The sequence below is a fragment of the Neoarius graeffei genome, chromosome 10 (genome assembly GCF_027579695.1).
Source record: "Neoarius graeffei isolate fNeoGra1 chromosome 10, fNeoGra1.pri, whole genome shotgun sequence".
NCBI classification, from domain to species: domain Eukaryota; kingdom Metazoa; phylum Chordata; class Actinopteri; order Siluriformes; family Ariidae; genus Neoarius; species Neoarius graeffei.
Window position 1 is genome coordinate 34539764 of NC_083578.1, and position 18779 is coordinate 34558542.

An 18779-nucleotide genomic window follows, 5' to 3' on the forward strand; every position below is an offset into this window, starting at 1 on the left:
CCTTCTCATATGGAAGGCCAAAGGGGTCCTACTTTGGATGTGAGGGTCCCAAATACCACCAGCCTTCTCCCGGTGAGTCTGTCTAAATCCTTTTCCTTTAAGTCACTGAAGCTTGACGTACAGATAAGGTTCTCAGAATCAGTTCATGTCCTTTCCACCCTGATGGATTCTGGAGCCACCAGAAACTTCATGGACAGCGAGACTGCGTAGAGACTCCAAGTGTCCACGTAAGCGCTCCAGTAATCCCTAAGCATCAGGCCAATCGATGGTCAGTCCATTGGAAAGGGGTTCGTCATGACATGCACCAAGTCCCTTATGCTTTGCCAAAATTGTTAGTCAATTCAAAAAGAACATTTCTCAATGCAAGATTAAGAAATAGGTCTTTCAAAGTCTAAAGTATATAATATTGTGAAAAGTTTTAGGGAATTCGGAAAGGTCTTTGTGTTAAGGGCAAGGTCAGAAACCACTGTTGAATGTGCATGACCTCTGAGCCCTCAGGTGGCACTGCCTGAGAAACTGCCATGCTAATGTGAGAAATATAGCCACATGGGCTCTGGAGTACTTTGGAAAACCATTGTCACTTAACACAGTCCACTGCTGCATCCAGAAATGCAACCTGAAACTGTATTACACAAGGAGGAAGCCGGTCATCAATTGTATGCAGAAACGCTGTCAATTTTTCTGGGCCTGAACTCATCTTAGATAGACCAAAAGATAGGGGAAAAGTGTGCTGTGGTCAAATGAGTCCACATTTCAGCTTGTTTTCGGGAAAATCGGATGTCACGTTCTCAGTGCCAAAGGTGAACATGACTGTCCAGTTTGTTATCAGAGAAAGATGCAAAAGCCAACATCTGTGATGGTATGGGGGTGCATCAGTGCCCATGGCATGGGTGAGTTGCATGTGTGTGAAGGTACAATTGATATATTGGGGCACATATTGGGATTTTAGAGAGACATATTCATCAAGGCAATGTCTCTTCCCAGGAAGTCCATGCTTATTTGAGCAGAACAATGCCAGGCCTCATTCTGGCTACAACAGTGTGGCCTTGTAGACAAAGTGTGTGGTTGACTGGCCTGCTGCTAGTCCAGGTCTGACTCCTATTGAGAATGCATGACGCATCATGAAGAGTATCAGACAACGGCGACCATGGACTGTAGAGCTGCTAAAGTCTTGTATCAAGCAAAAATGGACAAAAATTTCAATTGCAAAACTGCAACAATTAGTATCTTCTGATACCATATGATTAACAAGTATTATTAAAAGGAAAGGTGATGTAATACAATTGCAATAATGGCAACTTTTTTTTTGAGTGTGTTGCAGGCATCAAATTCTAACTTGATTTATATTTACAAAATACAAATAAGTTGGTCAGTAAAACTACTGAAACTCCTTTCTTTGTATTTTTGCCAGTTAAATAATGGTTCACATGAATTAACAACTCAAATTTTTTTTAATTGCATTTTGGACAATATCCCAACTTTTTTGGAAATGGGGTTTGTAGATATACATACTATATCAGTTAATGAAAGCTGAACTTCTGATTTATTATTTCATATTCATCTTTTGATCTCAAACCCAAATGTTTTTGGAGTATCCACAACTTTCCTGAACTCTGACCTTTCCCGTGATTCATTGCTGCATTATAGCAGAAACCAGTCTCTTTCTTCCACTCCACTGTGTTGATGTTTGTAGCTAGCACTAAAAAACAAGGTTGTCGTAGCTAGCTCCATTCAGCTACGTTTGGCTCTCTCAACCTCAGCTGCTTGGATAATCAAAGACCGGCATCCAGGAGAGGCGGGTGTCATGGCAACCCTCGTTGTCTCTTGCAGGAAAGTCGTGGATAGCAAAAACAAAAGAATTGGCCTCATCATTCCAATACATTTGGAAGGGATTGTACATATTAAAAGCCATATAGATGGCCTCCTTTTTATATACAACTGTGCTCATTCATAACTTCACCCAGAGTTAGTAGGGACTTGGCAATAACTCAGACACAGAGGGAATGCTTTATTCAACTACTATTCTTTGAGCTGCAAAATGCATATGGTGTATAAGCATATTTTGTATTTAATTCTGGATTTCATTGTGCCTGAGCTTTTAATAGAATATATTTATCTTTATCTTTGACACCATCACTATGCAAAACAAAATTCTCGCTGTTTGTGTCTGGTGTGTGATCTGTTGAATTGACTCTGACCTGTTCGTATTTCTCCAGTTCCGTATGGTAGATTTGTCTGATCTGTGAGAGTTTGGCCCGGTAGTCTGAGTGTTCAATGGAGTTCTCAGTAGGGCTTCCTGAAGCTGTTGCAGCTGCTGCCACAGCTGCTGAACCACTGCCTTTCTCTGGGCCAGCTACTCCTTCTGCCAGCAGCATATTGTCCAGACGCATGAGCTGAGGATCGGGAGGATCCTCCTCCTGTGCCCCTCGAATACTCAGACCTGGAGAGATACAACCAAACTAATGAATCATCTGCTGGATCAAGAGATTTACTGCCAACCTGGTTGAGATATTTTCTAAAGCACCTTTTAAGTGTAATACTTAGAACATAAACTTTAAGGAAGTGTTTGCCAAATGAGGGGGACCACATGCATACTTGTGCTTTCAAAACACAATTTATACAAATCATGCCCTAATTAACAAGACAGTCATAAGCTGAGTCAAAGGAGTCAGAAAAGAGAAAATGCAAAAATGTGAGGTGAAGGAGTTCTAGAGCACTTGGATTGAAATCCCTATTTATAAGCCGTTGAGAATGAGCAGAGACAAAGACCGAAATGCATTCCTGCGACCTGTTATCATACCCTAATAAGAGCAAAGACTGGCTCCTATAAGAGTGATCATTTCTTCCACTAGAGGCAGTGTGTTAAGCATTTTAGTGAGTGCCCTGTAACCAGCAAATGCAATATGACAGTGGCTCAGAATGATGATACTGCTGTAAAAATCCTGGATGATATAAGTGAAAAAAATATAGTCATCACTGAGCACAGAAATCCCTTGGAAAACACAGAGAGAGGCTTGCAGTGCCAAGGGAGTACTGAAAGAGCCTCTAGGTATGAATTTGTTTTCCCTCTATTTCACAGGACTGTCTTTTCCTATTTACATACCACAAAGCAGATACTGTGTGTTTACTCACCACCCAGCATGACAGTGACACACAACAACTGACACACACTCAACAGGAAAATGGCATATCCCCTCACCAAGACATTGGTCTGTGTGTGTGTGTTGCATGACTACCTTGAGTCTGGCATAAGTGCTGTTATGTTTTGTGGTTAACAAAGTGTGTTATTATACAATGTAGCTCTGCTCTCTGCACGGAGCCAGCTGCTCCATACTCCAGCTGCTGATTGATATGAAGGAGAAGGAGAGCTCATTATGTTTGCTTGATATTCTTTATGAGCCTTGAACTAATAAAAAGCCATTAATATTGATCACAGTCTTCATCAGTGCCAGACTCCCATTCTTTGTCTATTTTCTCCAAATTTGTGTAATGAACACAATTCATGGATGAGAATAATGAACCAGGGTAGTAATAAGAAATCTCTTTTATTGTAAAATATTTTAATCATTATTTTAACATATGTTTGATTATGACAATGCTCTCAGGAAACTGAAGACTGAAACAATCCTGCTTTTTTCTGGCTAATGGCTTATCCATTTTTTTTTTTTTTTTTATTATGGTCCTTCTTCCTATTCTCCTCCCTTTTCTTCTCCTGTTCCTATCTTTCAGCAAATCCTAATTAGTCCTCACTCAACAATGGAACATCCACACCTGCTTTGGTAAAGCAGTAGCCTACATGGCCTACATTCACAGCAAAAGAGAGGTGAAAACTCCAAATAAATAAATAATCAATCGAATATATGCTACTGACACAATGTTGCATCTGCTACTTTAGCAAAATCTGCAAAATGTATATGACTGTCAGATCCTTAAATATTTGGACAGTAATATAATTTTCATAATTTTCATCTGTATAGCATCACAATGGATTTGAAATGAAGCCATTAAGATGTGACTGAAGTGTAGACTTTAGGCTTTAATTCAAGGCATTTAACAAAAATATTGCATTAAACCGTTCAAGAATTACAGCTGTTTTTTACATAATCCCTCCATTTTCACAGGCTCAGAAATAATTGGACAGACTACCATAATTATAAATATAAGCATATTTTTTAATACTTGGATCAGTGACTGCCTGAATTCTGGAACACACGTATATCACCAAAGTTTCCTCCCTTGTGATGCTTTGCCAGGCCTTTATTGCAGCTACTTTCAGTTGCTGCTTGTTTGTGGGTCTTTTTGCCTTCAGTTTTGTCTTCAGTAAAAAGCATGCTCAATTTGTTTGACTGACTCAGCCATTTAAGAACATTCCATTTCTTTGCCTTAAGAAGCTCGTGGGTTGCTTTCATGGTATCTTTTGTGTCATCATCCATCTGTGCAGTGAAGTACCATCCTATCAGTTTTGGAGAATTTCAGTGAATCTGAGCAGAAAATATAGCTGTCTAGATAACCCCATTTCCAAAGAAGTAGGGATACAGTGTAAACTGTAAATAAAAACAGAATGTGAAGATTTGCAAATCAGGGAAACCCTATATTTAATTGAAAATAGTACAAAGACAAGAGTTCAAATGTTGAAACTGAGAAATCTTAGGGTTTGTTTGTTTGTTTGTTTGTTTGTTTTGAAAAAGATATGCTCATTTTGAATTGAAGGCCAGCAATATGTTTCCAAGAAAGTTGGGACAGGGGCAACAAAAGATTGGAAGTGTAGTGCAAAAAAAAAATAATAATAATAATAATTAGATTAATTGGCAACAGGTCAGTAACATGATTGGCTATAAAAAGAGCATCCCAGAGAGGTCTCTCAGAAATAAAGATGGGGTGGGGTTCACCACTCTGAAAAATTGTGTGGGGAAAATAGTGCAACAATTTAAGAATAATGCTCCTCAACATACATCATCTATAGTACATAATATCATTAAAATATTCAGAGAATCCGGAGGACTGTCTGCACACAAGGGACAATACGAAAGCCAATATTGGATGCCCACGATTGTCGGACCCTCAGGCAACATTGCATTAAAAAACAGACATGATTCTGTAGTGGAAATCACTGCATGGGCTCAGGAACACTTCTGAAAACCAGTGTCCGTGAACACAATTCATCTCTGCAACCACAAATGTTACAACCCCAATTCCAAAAAAGTTGGAACACTGTGTAAACTGGAAATAAAAACAGAATGTGATAATTTGCAAATCATGAAAACCATATATTTCATTGAAAATAGTACAGAAACAACATATTAAATGTTGAAACTGAGAAATTTTATTGTTTTTTGAAAAAAAAATGCTTATTCTGAATTTGATATCAGCAACACATTTCAAAAAAGTTGGGACAGGGGCATGTTTACCACTGTGTTGCATCACCTCTACTTTTAACAACACTCTGTAAATGTTTGAGAACTGAGGAGACCAATTGCTGTTTTGAAAGAGAAATGTTGTCCCATTCTTGCCTGATCTACAATTTCAGTTGATCAACAGTTTGGGGTCTCCTTTATCATATTCTGCACTTCATAATACAGCAAATGTTTTCATTGGGAGACAGGTCTGGACTGCAGACAGCCCAGTTTAGCACCCGGACACTTTTGCTACAGAGCCATGCAGTTTTAATATGTGCAGAAAGTGGTTTGGCTTTGTATTGTTGAAAGAAGGAAGGCCTTCCCTGAAAAAGATTTTGTCAGGATGGCAGCATATTGCTCTGAAATGTGTATATATCATTCAGCATTAATGATGCCTTCCCAGATGTACAAGCTACCCATGTCATGTGCACTAATTCACCCTCACCACAGATGCTGGCTTTTGAACTGTGCACTGATGAAAAGCTGGATGGGCCCTCTCCTCTTTAGCCTGGAGAATGTGGTGTCCATGATTTCAAAAAATAATTTCTACTTTTGATTCGTCAGACCTCGGGACAATTTTCCACTTTGCCTCAGTTTATCGTAAAAGACCTCAGGCCCAGAGAAGGTGGCAGTGTTTCTGGATATTGTTTTATATGTGGTGTTAACTTGCATTTGTGGATGCAGTAATGAACTGTTTTCACAGATGATTGTTTTCTGAAGTGTTCCTGAGCCAGTGATTTCCACTACAGACATGTGTCTGCTTTTAATGCAGTGTCACCTGAGGGCATGAAGATCACAGGCATCCAATGTTAGTTTTCAGCCTTGTCTCTTACATACAGAGATTTCTCCAGATTTTCTGAATCTCTTAATGATATTATTTACCATAGATGATGTGATCCCCAAATTCTTTGCAATTTTACACTGAGGAATGTTATTCTTAAATTGTTGCATTGTTTGCCCATGCAGTCTTTCACAGAGCAGTGAACTCCTCCCCATCTTTACTTCTGTGAGACTCAGCCTCTCTGGGATGCTCTTTTTATACTCAATCATGTTACTAACTTGTTGCCAATTAACCAAATTAAGGTTTTTTTAGCCTTACACAACTTTTTCAGTCTTTGTTGCATCTGTCCCAACTTTTCTGTGTTGCTGACATCAAATTTAAAAAAAGAGCATATATTTTTCAAAAAAAAAAAAACATTTCTCAGTTTCAACATATGTTGTCTTTGCACTATTTTCAATGAAATAGAGGCTTTCCATGATTTGCAAAGCTTCACATTCTGTTTATATTCATGTTTTACACAGTGTCCCAACTGGTTTGCGCTGCCAAGGATCAGCATGCCCAAGCTCCCACCTTTGCCTGCCACCTGGCTCACAATACACCCGACCCCAGTGCCTGTCCTTGTGGGTGGTGAGCCCACATGTTGGCAGCTCCATGTAATTTCTTCAGGCTGTGCCCAGCTGGGCCCTATAAGCCAAGGCTCAACCACCAGATGCTCATTGGCAAGCTCCCCTCCCAGGTCTGGCTCCAGGAGGAGGCCCCGGCTTCCCGCTCCCAGGCAAGGTGCTGCAGCTGTTTCATCAGGGTCTATGAATTGCTCTTAGTCTGGCCCCTCCCCTGGAACCAATTTGCCTTAGGAGACCCTACCAGGGACTAATGCCCCTGACAACACACCTCCCAGGATCTTCAGGATACACAAGCCCCTCCACCATGTTAAGGTGGCAATTCTGCTAAGCCTCCCCAGGAAAGTTCATTCCAGGGTGCTGGAAAGGAGGCTCCAACCGATTGTCGAACCTCAGATTCAGGAGGAGCAATGCATATTCCATCCTGGCCATGGAATGGTGGAACAGCTTTTTACCCTGGCAGGGTTGTTGGGGGGTTTAATGGGAGTATGACCAGCCAGTCTATATATGTTTTGTAGATTTGGAAAAGGTTTACGACTGGGTCTCCCGGGGATCTTGTGGGGGGAACTGTGGGAGTATGGGGTATCAGGGCCATTGCTATGAGCCATCCGGTCCTTGTACAACCAAAGTGTGAGCTGTGTCTGAATTCTTGGCACAAAGTCAAACACGTTCACTGTGGGTGTTGGACTCCACCAAGGCTGTGCCTTGTTGCTGATCCTGTTTGTGATATCTATGGATGGGATCTCAAGGTGCAGCCAGGATGAGGAGGGTGTCTGGTTTGGGAACCTCAGAATAACATCGCTGCTCTTTGCAAATAATGTGGTTCTGTTGGCTTCTTCAGAGTGTGACCTTCAGCACGCACTGGGATGGTTTGCAGCCGAGAGTGAAATGGTTGAGATGAAAGTCAGCACCTCCAATTCTGAGGCCATGTTTCTCTGCCAGAAAATGACAGTGCGCTCCCTTCAGGTTGGGAGTGAGTTGCTGCCCCAAGTAAAGGAGTTCAAATATCTTGGGGTCTTGTTTATGAGTGATGGTAAAATGGAGCATGAGATGGACAGGAGGATTGGGTGGCATCAGCAGTAATGTGGGCATTGTACTGGACCATCATGGTGAAGAGGGAGCTGAGCCGGAAGGCAAAGCTTTTGATTTACCAGTCAATTTATGTTCCAACCCTCACCCATGGTCATGAGCTTTAGGTAGTGACCAAAAGGATGAGCTCATGGATACAAGCAGCTGAAATGAGCTTCCTCCGTAGGGTGGCTGGGCTCACCCTTAGAGATAGAGTGAGGAGCTCAAACATCCAGTGACATCTCGGAGTAGAACCACTGCTCCTTCATGTCAAAAGGAGTCAGCTGAGGTGGTTGAGTCATCTGATTAGGATGCCTGCTGGGCGCCTTCCTTTGGACGTTTTCTTGGCATATCCAACTGGGAGGAGACCATGGAGTAGAGCCAGAACATGCTGGAGAGATTATGTATCTATCTGGCCTGGGAGCACCTTGGGATCCTCCCAGGAGAAACTGGAAAGCATTGCTGGGGAGAGGGACACCTGGAATACCCTGCCTAGCCTGCTGTCACCATGACCCAACCTCGGATAAGCAGAAGAAAATGGATGGATGGATGGATGGATGGATGGATGGACAGTGTCCCAACTTTTTTTGGAATTGGAGTTGTAAAATGGTAAAAGTTAAAACCATATATAAACAATATCAAGAAACATCACTGCTCTCTCTGGGCCCAAGCTCATTTACTATGGACTGAGGCAAAGTGGAAAACTCTCCTGTGGTCTTTTTGGAATTCTTTTTGGAAATCATGGACACCACATCCTCCAGGCCTAAACTGTAGAGGGATCATCCAGCTTGTTATCAGCACACAATTCAAAAGCCAACATCTGTGATGGCTTGGGGTGCATTAACATGCATGGTATGGCTAGCTTGCACATATGGGAAGGCACCTGTGGCAACGGGGGTGTGGTCAAGCATTGGTCTGTGAATTGAGGGCAGAGTCAAGGAAGGTAAGTGGCGGAATCACTGCTCACGGGCGAGGTGCAGCTGGCCGTGCTACAGCTCCCCGCCGACAGCCGGCTGGTCTACGCAGACCTCCGCAGGGCCGTCCTCCAGTGTGTGGGTCGCACTCTGGAGCAGCAGCGGCAGCGCTTCCACGCACTGCGCCTGGAGGAGGTTGGCTGGCCGTTCGCGTTTGGCCAGCAACTCCGGGACGCCTGCCGCCAGTGGCTGAGGGCCGACAACCGCGATGCCGAGGAGATCATCGATCTGGTGGTGCTGGAGCAGTTCATCGCTCGACTTCCAGAAGGAACCGCGGAGTGGGTCCAGTGCCATCGCCCGGCGTCGCTGGATCAGGCCATTGAGCTAGCGGAGGACCATATGGCGGCCATTCCAACGGCAGGACAGCGTGTCTCCCCTTCTCCCCTCCCCTCTCCCTCTCTCTCCCCCCTTCTGTTCCTCTCCCTTGCCCCATTCCCCCACCGCGGAGGCGGGGGCCCGCTCCACCCCAACTGGCCCGCCGCACCCGCGGTGTCCTACCGTTTCCTACTTCTGTGTCTTCCCCCCCTCAGGTGAGCGATATCCAGAACACCGGTGCAGAGAGAGAGCCTGGGCTGGTGTGCTGCTGCTGCGGGGAGCCGGGGCACCTCCAGCATCAGTGCTCGGCGATGGAGGTGGGCGCGATGGTCCGGATCCCCGACGCACCGGGAACCGCCCTCAATCGGGCCGGAGCGTATCGCATACCGGTGAGTATCCAAGGGGATATGTATCAGGCTTTGGTGGACTCCGGCTGTAATCAGACATCGATCCACCAAAGCCTGGTGCAAAACGAGGCATTGGGGAGAGCACAATTGGTGAAGGTGTTGTGTGTGCACGGGGATGTTCACAACTACCCTTTGGTGTCGGTCCACATTCTGTTTCGAAGGGAGAAATTTAGAGTTCAGGCGGCGGTTAATCCTTGCCTCACCCACTCTATAATTTTGGGGACTGATTGGCCGGGATTTCGGGATTTAATGACGCACTTAGTGAAGAGTAGGTCCTGCCATAGTTCAGCGAGGGGAGGTCCCGGAGTGGCATTGGTGGGAGCCGCTGTCACAGAGCTGTCTATGTCATCACTGCGTCAGAGTGAGGAGCAGCAGGCTCCTCCTCCCTCTCTCGGGGAATCCCTCATGGATTTTCCGCTAGAGCAGTCGTGAGATGAGTCTCTGCGGCATGCGTTTGACCAAGTGAGAGTAATCGATGGTCAAACGCTCCAGCCAAACGCCACCCCGTCTTTCCCCTACTTTTCCATTATTAAGGATAGGTTATACCGAGTGATGCAGGACACTCAAACTAAGGAACAAATAACCCAACTTTTGATCCCAAAGAGCCACCGGGAATTGGTATTCCAGGAGGCTCACTTTAATCCCATGGCTGGACACTTAGGGCAGGATAAGACACTAGCCCGAATAATGGCCCGGTTCTATTGGCCAGGGATTCATGGCGATGTCCATAGGTGGTGTACGGCATGCCGCGAATGCCAGTTAGTAAATCCAGCGGCCATCTCAAAAGTGCCTTTGCGCCCTCTACCATTAATCGAGACCCCGTTTGAAAGAATTGGGATGGATCTCGTCGGGCCATTAGATCGGTCAACACGAGGGTATCATTTTATTTTAGTTCTGGTGGACTATGCAACGCGATATCCGGAAGCAGTGCCGCTCCGCAATATCTCAGTACATAGTATTGCGGAAGCGCTCTTCCACGTCATCTCCCGAGTCGGAATTCCCAAAGAGATTCTGACTGATCAAGGCACTATGTTCATGTCACGCACACTGCGCGAACTGTATGGGTTACTGGGAATCAAGCCGATCCGCACCAGCATTTATCACCCACAAATGGACGGCTTAGTTGAACAGTTTAATCGCACCCTCAAAAGCATAATTAAAAAATTTGTAAGCGAGGACGCACGTAACTGGGATAAATGGCTCGAACTCCTGCTTTTCGCAGTGTGAGAGGTCCCACAAGCCTCCATGGGGTTCTCCCCATTCGAATTATTATATGGGCGTAAGCCGCGTGGCATCCTAGATGTGCTGCGGGAAAACTGGGAGGAGGGACCTTCCCCGTGCAAAAATTAAATTCAATACGTTATTGACCTGCATGCAAAACTCCACACACACACCTAACCCAGGAAAATTTGCAGCAGGCTCAAGAATGTCAAGTCCGCCTGTACACCAGGGGCACGCGCCTTAGGAAATTCACACCGGGAGACAAAGTACTCGTGTTATTGCCCACATTGAGCTCTAAATTAATCGCCAGGTGGCAAGGACCCTTTGAGGTCACACGGTGAGTCGGGGACGTCGACTATGAGGTGAGGCGAACGGACGGGGCAGGGCGTTACAGGTATACCACCTCAATCTGTTAAAACGTTGGAGTGAGGAGGTCCCTGTGGCGCTGGTGTCGGTGGTTCCAGAGAAGGCGGAGCTGGGGCCGGAGGTTCAAAAGGGAAAATCGGTATCACCCACCGCTCCGGTCCCCTGTGGAGCCCACCTCTCCCTGACCCAGCTTGCGGAGGTCGCCCGGTTGCAAACAGAATTTTCTGACGTGTTCTCGCCCCTGCCTGGCTGCACCCACCTCATAGAACACCACATTGACATGCCCCCGGGGGTGGTAGTGCGCAGCCACCCTTACAGACTGCCCGAACACAAGAAAAAGGTGGTTCGGGAAGAACTCGAAGCCATGCTCGAAATGGACATTGTCGAGGAGTCCCACAGTGACTGGAGCAGTCCGGTGGTCTTGGTTCCCAAGGCCGATGGGTCGGTCCGGTTCTGTGTGTACTATAGAAAAGTCAGCATGGTGTCTAAATTTGACGCGTACCCAATGCCTCGTATTGACGAGTTGCTCGATCGACTAGACACGGCTCGTTTTTATTCGACACCGGATTTGACAAAGGGATATTAGCAGATCCCCTTGACTCCACTATCCCGAGAGAAAATGGCCTTTTCCACACCGTTTGGCTTACACCAGTTCATCACACTTCTGTTTGGGCTGTTTGGGGCGCCCGCTACGTTCCAGCGGCTTATGGATAGGGTCCTCCGCCCCCACGCCACCTATGCGGCCGCATACTTAGATGACATTATTATTTATAGTAATGACTGGCCGCGGCACCTAAAACACCTGAGGGCTGTCCTGGGATCGCTGAGGCGAGCGGGGCTCACAGCCAACCCGAAGAAGTGTGCGATTGGGTGGGTGGAAGTACGGTATCTGGGCTTCCACTTGGGCAATGGGCAGGTGCGTCCCCAAATCACTAAGATGGCAGTGATTGCGGCCTGCCCGAGGCCCAAGACCAAAAAGGGGGTGAGGCAGTTCCTGGGGCTGGCTGGCTACTATCGTAGGTTTATACCTAATTATTCGGACATCACCAGCCTGCTGACTGATCTCACTAAAAGGGGGGCACCAGATCCGGTCCAGTGGATGGAGCACTGCCAGTGGGCTTTTTCTAAGGTAAAGGCTGCACTGTGTGGGGGGCCACTGTTACACTCCCCTGACATTTCTCTCCCCTTTGTTTTTCAGACGGACACATCGGACAAAGGGCTGGGGGCTGTTCTGTCCCAGGAGATGGAGGGGGAGGACCGTCCAGTGCTGTACATCAGCCGCAAGCTGTCGGTGCGTGAGAGTAGGTACAGCACCATAGAGAAGGAATGCCTCGCCATCAAGTGGGCGGTTCTCGCCCTCCGCTACTATCTGCTGGGGCGCCCTTTCACTCTCTGGTCAGACCACGCGCCCCTGCAGTGGTTCCACCACATGAAGGATGCCAACGCGCGGATCACCCATTGGTATCTGGCACTCCAGCCGTTTAAGTTCGAGGTGGTCCACAGGCCAGGAGCGCAGATGGTTGTGGCGGACTTCCTCTCCCGTCAAGGGGGGGGGGGGGGAGTCGGCTGCAGGCTGGACGGCTGCCCGGCCTGAGTCGGGTGGTGGGGGTATGTGGCAGCGGGGGCATGGTCAAGCGTCAGTCTGTGAATGGAGGGCGGAGTCAGGGAAGGTAAGTGGCGGAATCACTGCACCTGACGGGAATTAACCTGTGTTTGTGTGTCTTCCCCAGTGACCGCGCCCTATAAGAGGAGAGGGAGAGCAGAGGAAGGGAGCTACTCCCCAACCTGGAGACTTGTGTGCGTGCGTGTATGTGTAGTTAAGGCTGAAAAGCTAAAATAAACAGGTTTTTGAGAACTCAGTTCTGGCCTGCCATGCTTCTGTGCTCCGCTCACCTAGAACACTTGCTACAGCACAATTAATGCTGAATGATAGACACAAGTTTTGGAGCAACATGCTGCCATCCAGTTGAGATCATTTTCAGGGAAAGCCTTGCGTATTTCAGCAAGACAATGCCAAAATGCATTCTGCACATATTATAACTGCATGGCTCCATAATAAAAGAATCTGGGTGCTAAACTGGCCTGTCTGCAGTCCAGACCTGCCATCCATTGAAAACATTTGCAAACAAAATGCATTATGAAACAAAACAATACAGCAAAGAAGACGAAGAACTGTTCAGCAGCTAAAATCCTATATCATGCAAAAATGGGACAGCATTTCACATTCAAAACTACAGCAATTGGTTTCCTCACTTCCCAAATATTTAGAGAGTGTTGTTAAAAGAGGTGATGCAATACAGTGGTAAACATGACCCTGACTCTTTTGAAATGGGTTGCTGGCATCAAATTCAAAATTAGCACATATTTTTTTTCAAACAACACTAAAATTTCTCAGTTTCAACATATGTTGTCTTTGTAGTATTTTCAGTAAAAACAAGTGTTTCCATGATTTGCAAATCATTACATTTTTGGGGGGTTGTATTTGAGAATTCATCTACTGTTAACTAGAGGAAACTACAACTCACTCAGGCTAAGTTGCACTAAAACTGAAACTGTACTGAATGTATCAGCAAAATTCAGAAGTAATTATCCACAGCATTATTGCAATATTTAGGAATAAATTTAACATCCCTAACCCAAGATAATTACCTAAATATCCATTAAGTAGACATCCTATGGCTTTCAATCACTGGCATTCCAGAAAAGAAACATCATCAGGACAACAGCTGGCCAAATATTCAAGAATTATTCTAACAAATGTGAGGCTACGTTAAGTTCTTTACAACTGGTTCTTTACAAACAGGATTAATAACCCACTTCTTATTAGCACAGTGGAAATGAACTGAACTGGAGTGGACAAATGAGCCTGATATTGCAAAGTAAATCACTGAATATTTTCAAAATTCAACCCAGAACCTGAGAAGAGTATTAATCCTAGCTTATTACTTGAAGCAGCACAAATAAATCGTAGGTGATGCATTCAAGGTTATACTGGACAGATCATTGAGTGAGTGTTTTTTACCTTTATAGTGTCTTACAAAAGTCTTCAAACCCCTCGGTGTTTGTCCTGTTTTGCTACATTACAAGCTGGAATTAAAATGGATTTTGGGGGGGTTAGCACCATTTGATTTACCCAAAATGCCTACCACTTTAAAGGTGCAAATTGTTTTTTGTTTGTTTTTTGTTTTTTTTATTGTGACACAAACAATTATAAAGATGAAAAAACAGAAATCAGGAGTGTGCATAGGTATTCACCCCTTTCATCTGAAACCCCTAAATAAGAGCTGGTCCAACCAATTATCTACATAAATCACATAATTATTTGAATAAGATCCACTTGTGTGCAATCAAAGTGTCACATGATCGGTAACATAATGTCTGTATAGATCAACCTGTTCTGGAAGAACCCTGACTCTGCAACACTACTAAGCCAGCAACATGAAAACCAAGGAGCACTCCAGACAGTGTTGCAGAGAAGTATACGTAGATCAGGGTTGGGTTATTAAAAAAAAAATCCCAAACCTTGAATATCCCATGGAGCACCATTAAATTAATTATAGCAAAATGGAAAGAATATGGTGCCACTACAAACCTGACAAGAGAAAGCCACCCACCAAAACTCACAGACCAGGCATGGAGGGCATTAATCAGAGATGCAACAAAGACATAAAAGATCACACTGAAGGAGCTGCAAAGATCCACAGCGGAGATGGGAGTATCTGTCCATAGGACCACTTTAAGCCATACATGCCACAGAGTGGGGCTTTATGGAAGAGTGGCCAGAAAAAAATCCATTGCTTTAAGAAAAAAAAATTCAGAAAACATGTTTGGATTTTGCCCAACAGCATGTGGCAGACTCCCCGAACACAAGGAAGAAGATTCTCTCGTCAGATGATACTAAAATTTAACTTTTTGGCCATCATGGGAAACGCCATGTGTGGTACAAACCCAACACTTTCCATCACCCTGAGAACACCGTTCCTTCAGTGAAGCATAGTGGTGGTGGCAACATCATGCTGTGGGGATGTTTTTCATCTGCAGGGACAGGAAAGCTGGTCAGGATTAAAGGAAAGATGGCACTAAATACAGGGCAGTTCTAGAGGAAAACCTGTTTGAGTCAGCCAGAGGTTTGAGACTGGGATGAAGGTTCACATATCAGCAGGACAATGACCCTAAACATACTGCTAAAGCTATACTGGAGTGGTTTAAGGGGAAACATTTAAATGTTTTGGAATAGCCTTGTCGCAAGGCAGCCAGAAATATCTAAGTTCTTATTTGGTCTTTTACTCCACTCCCAAGTTTTCCCTGAGCCTTCTCTGCGCTGCCGCCAGCACACCTGCCTCTCATCAGCTCATCCACGGCTCTATATTATACCCCTCGGAGATTCACTCAGTGCAGGATTGTCTTCGCCTCAGGATACATTGTTTCACCTTTTTTCCCCTGCCTTGAATTCTGTTATTGTGCTACTTTGCTGTGCATTTTGGGATTACTCCACTCATTCTGTTGGATTACTTTTGCCTCTTGTTTTTTGGAGCTGTGAGTGCATTTCTCCCACCATGAAAGCACTCTGGACTTTTTAACTTTTGTTTTTGCATTGTGAGCCCTTTTCCCAGTGCGGGGTTATGTTCGGGACTTGGTAATGTTTCTTTCTGCTTCCGTGCTCATCTGACATTTCCACTCTTACTGTTTGACACCAGTCCCCATTTCCCTACTCTTCAGTCTGGATTTTCTCCTGGTAGCTGCTCCCCTTCATGTTCAGCATCAAAGACCTGTCTTCTTCACTGCTGTGCATGTGAGTCTGCTTTTGGGTCTAGCCAGCACCTGGTTGGTTTGGGTCTAGCCAGGGTTTAGCTAGCACCTACTACAGCACCATTTGGCTCATGACAAAACAATCCCACCAAGAGGAATGGACCCAGCAGACTTGGATGAGGTCCAAGCAGCATTGACCAAACAAGGTTCTATTTTGGGCTACCATCAGCAGGAGACCACAGCTGTCCACCAGAGTATGATGGCCATCACAGACACACTGCAGAAACTCTCCTTTCAGATGGACAGGCTTCAGAATTCTATCTCCAGTCAGCTGGCACCTGCGCCTGTTAGCTCATCCATTGCCCCTAGAGTCATTCCAATGCTGCAACCCCACCGAGAGCCATGCCTGCCTGCCCCACAACCTTAAAATGGGGAACCTGGGACCTGCCACTCATTCCTATCCCAGTGCTCCTTGTCGATGGAACTCCAGGCCTCCGCTTTCCCTTCCAAGAGCTGTAGAATTGCTTATGTCATGATGCTTCTGACTGGAAGGGCTCGGGAGTGGGGAACAGCAGTTTGGGATGCAGGGGCTACCTGTTGTTCTAGCTACAAAGAGTTCTCTGAAGAGATGCAGAAGGTTTTTGACTGGTCGCCCAAGGGCAAGGAGGCAGTTAGGTGACTAAAGGGGTTCAAGCAAGGCAGCCGGACGGTTTATGACTATGCCATTGAGTTTTGTACCTGGGCTGCAGCCATGGACTGGAATGCCAATACCCTTTATGATGCATTTTTTTAATGGACTTAACATATCTATATTGGATGAGATCATCCCTCATGATGGCGGCGCGTGAACAATGCGAGGCTCAGCGTCTTTCCAGATTTTGCGGCTTAATGGTGTTTTATCTGCTCCTTACTGGACTGTTCGTTCAGTATGGCACTGCTTTAACATCTTACAGCAGACAGGAGCTCTTGGACATTGGATCATGAACTTCCGACAGTTTTATCGCCAATCTTCAACTCATCCCGGAGATCTCCAGAACACCAGAGGCTGCTCACTCTTTCCAGCCGAGCGGAAGTGCTTGCAGACGGCGTCGGGACCATAAACAAAGGCGGGGTAAGTGAGGGGGGCTGTGAGCTAAGCTAAGGCTAACACTGCATCAGCTCCCTTTACCCAGCATTTTCCTTGCTAATGTCCAGTCTCTGGCAAACAAAATGGATGAATTACGACTCTGCATCACCAACAATAAATGGATTATGGACTCCAACATCATGATCTTTACAGAGACATGGCTAAACAGCAGTTTTCCAGACAGTGCTATTGAGTTAGCAGGATGCCACACTCACGGTGCAGATAGGACTATAGATGGCTCCAACAAAACCAGAGGCAGAGGTTTGTGCATTTATATAAATAGAGCTTGGTGTACAAACTCTTATCGCTGAGAGACACTGCTCACCTAATGTGGAGTTTCTCATGGTTAAATGTAGACCTTTTTATCTCCCACGAGAACTCACATCAGTTATAGTTACTGCTGTATATACGCCACCAGATGCTAATGCTAAGCTTGCAATGGGAGACTTGCATGCAGCCATTAGCAAACAGCAGGAAATGCACCCAGAGGCTACCTTTATCTTTGCAGGTGACTTTAATCACTCCAACTTGAAGACAGTACTTCCCAGATTGCATCAGCATGTTATCTGCCACACAAGAGTAAATAAGATATTGGACCATGTTTACTCCAACATAGCCGGAGCTTACAAAGTTACACCCCTCCCCCCAAAAGGACAGTCAGATCACCTTTCTCTGTTTCTCACCCCTTAAGGTGGTGTTTACATTAGACCGTATCCGTATCGTTTTCGTTGCGGATGCACTATCCGTGCACATTAAAACGCCGGGAAACGACTCCACAGGCGGAACAATTTGAATCCGCCAGGGCCCACATATTCAACCCAGTACGTATCTGATCTGGTGCTGTGTAAACATTGAGGAATGAGGATACACAGTGCTGAGCTCTAGCTGACGTCGTCATTGGACAACGTCACTGTGACATCCACCTTCCTGATTCGCTGCCGTTGGTCATGCCACATTGGTCATGTGACAAAACAGCGCAGACTTCACTTCCTGCTATTTGTCAATGGAAATACAGCATGAAAAACAACATGGACAATGACGGTCGCATTCAGAATCTTCAGAACCTGCTCTCTGTCCTACTGCTGGCAGTACAGTTTGCCCAGAAGTACTTGGCGAGGAGGCGTGAGATTCTGCAAGCCTTCTGCGATGTGAATACCCTGCAACTGCGGCAACGGAAGCCGTACATGGAGCGCCGGTTTTGGGTTAGACCGGGAAGAAGCAGCGCTTGGTGGGACAACTTCGTGGACCAAGTTGTTGTCGCCGAAGAATGGTGTGAGAACTTCCGAATGTCCAGATCAGCACTGATACACCTGTCGGAGCGACTACGTCTACAGCTGGAAGGGACAACCACGAGAATGAGACGGCCCGTCGACCTTCTCACCAAGGTTGCATGCACCTTGTACTACTTGTGCGATGAGGGGCGACTTCGTAAAACTGCCAATGCTTTTGGACTTTCCCGGTCAACTGTCTCTGTCATCATTCGTCAAGTGTATAAGGCAATATGCCCACCTTGGGTCATGAGTACATCGCCACACCAAAGACGGAACCTGAGGTACAACAGCTCGTAGCCAACTTCTACAGCAGTAACGGTATGCCACAATGCCTGGGGGCAATCGATTGCACGCACATCGAAGTGAAACGACCCAGTACTGATTCCACAGGGTTTGTAAACAGAAAGGGGAAACATTCTCTGAACGTACAAGCACTGTGCGACTACAACTACTGTTTTATGGACGTCTTGGTGAAATGGCCGGGC

General features: G+C 45.7%; 1 protein-coding gene across 4 annotated transcripts in view; it reads right to left on the reverse strand.

The window, feature by feature from the left end:
* pbx3b (pre-B-cell leukemia homeobox 3b) overlaps positions 1-18779 on the reverse strand; it is a 404527-nt gene that overhangs the window by 95971 nt on the left and 289777 nt on the right. For all 4 annotated transcript variants that reach the window (XM_060930780.1, XM_060930779.1, XM_060930781.1 and 1 more), the window contains exon 4: positions 2199-2440. In XM_060930780.1, coding sequence (XP_060786763.1) covers positions 2199-2440 — 242 coding nt within the window. The remainder of the gene's footprint in view (positions 1-2198; positions 2441-18779) is intronic.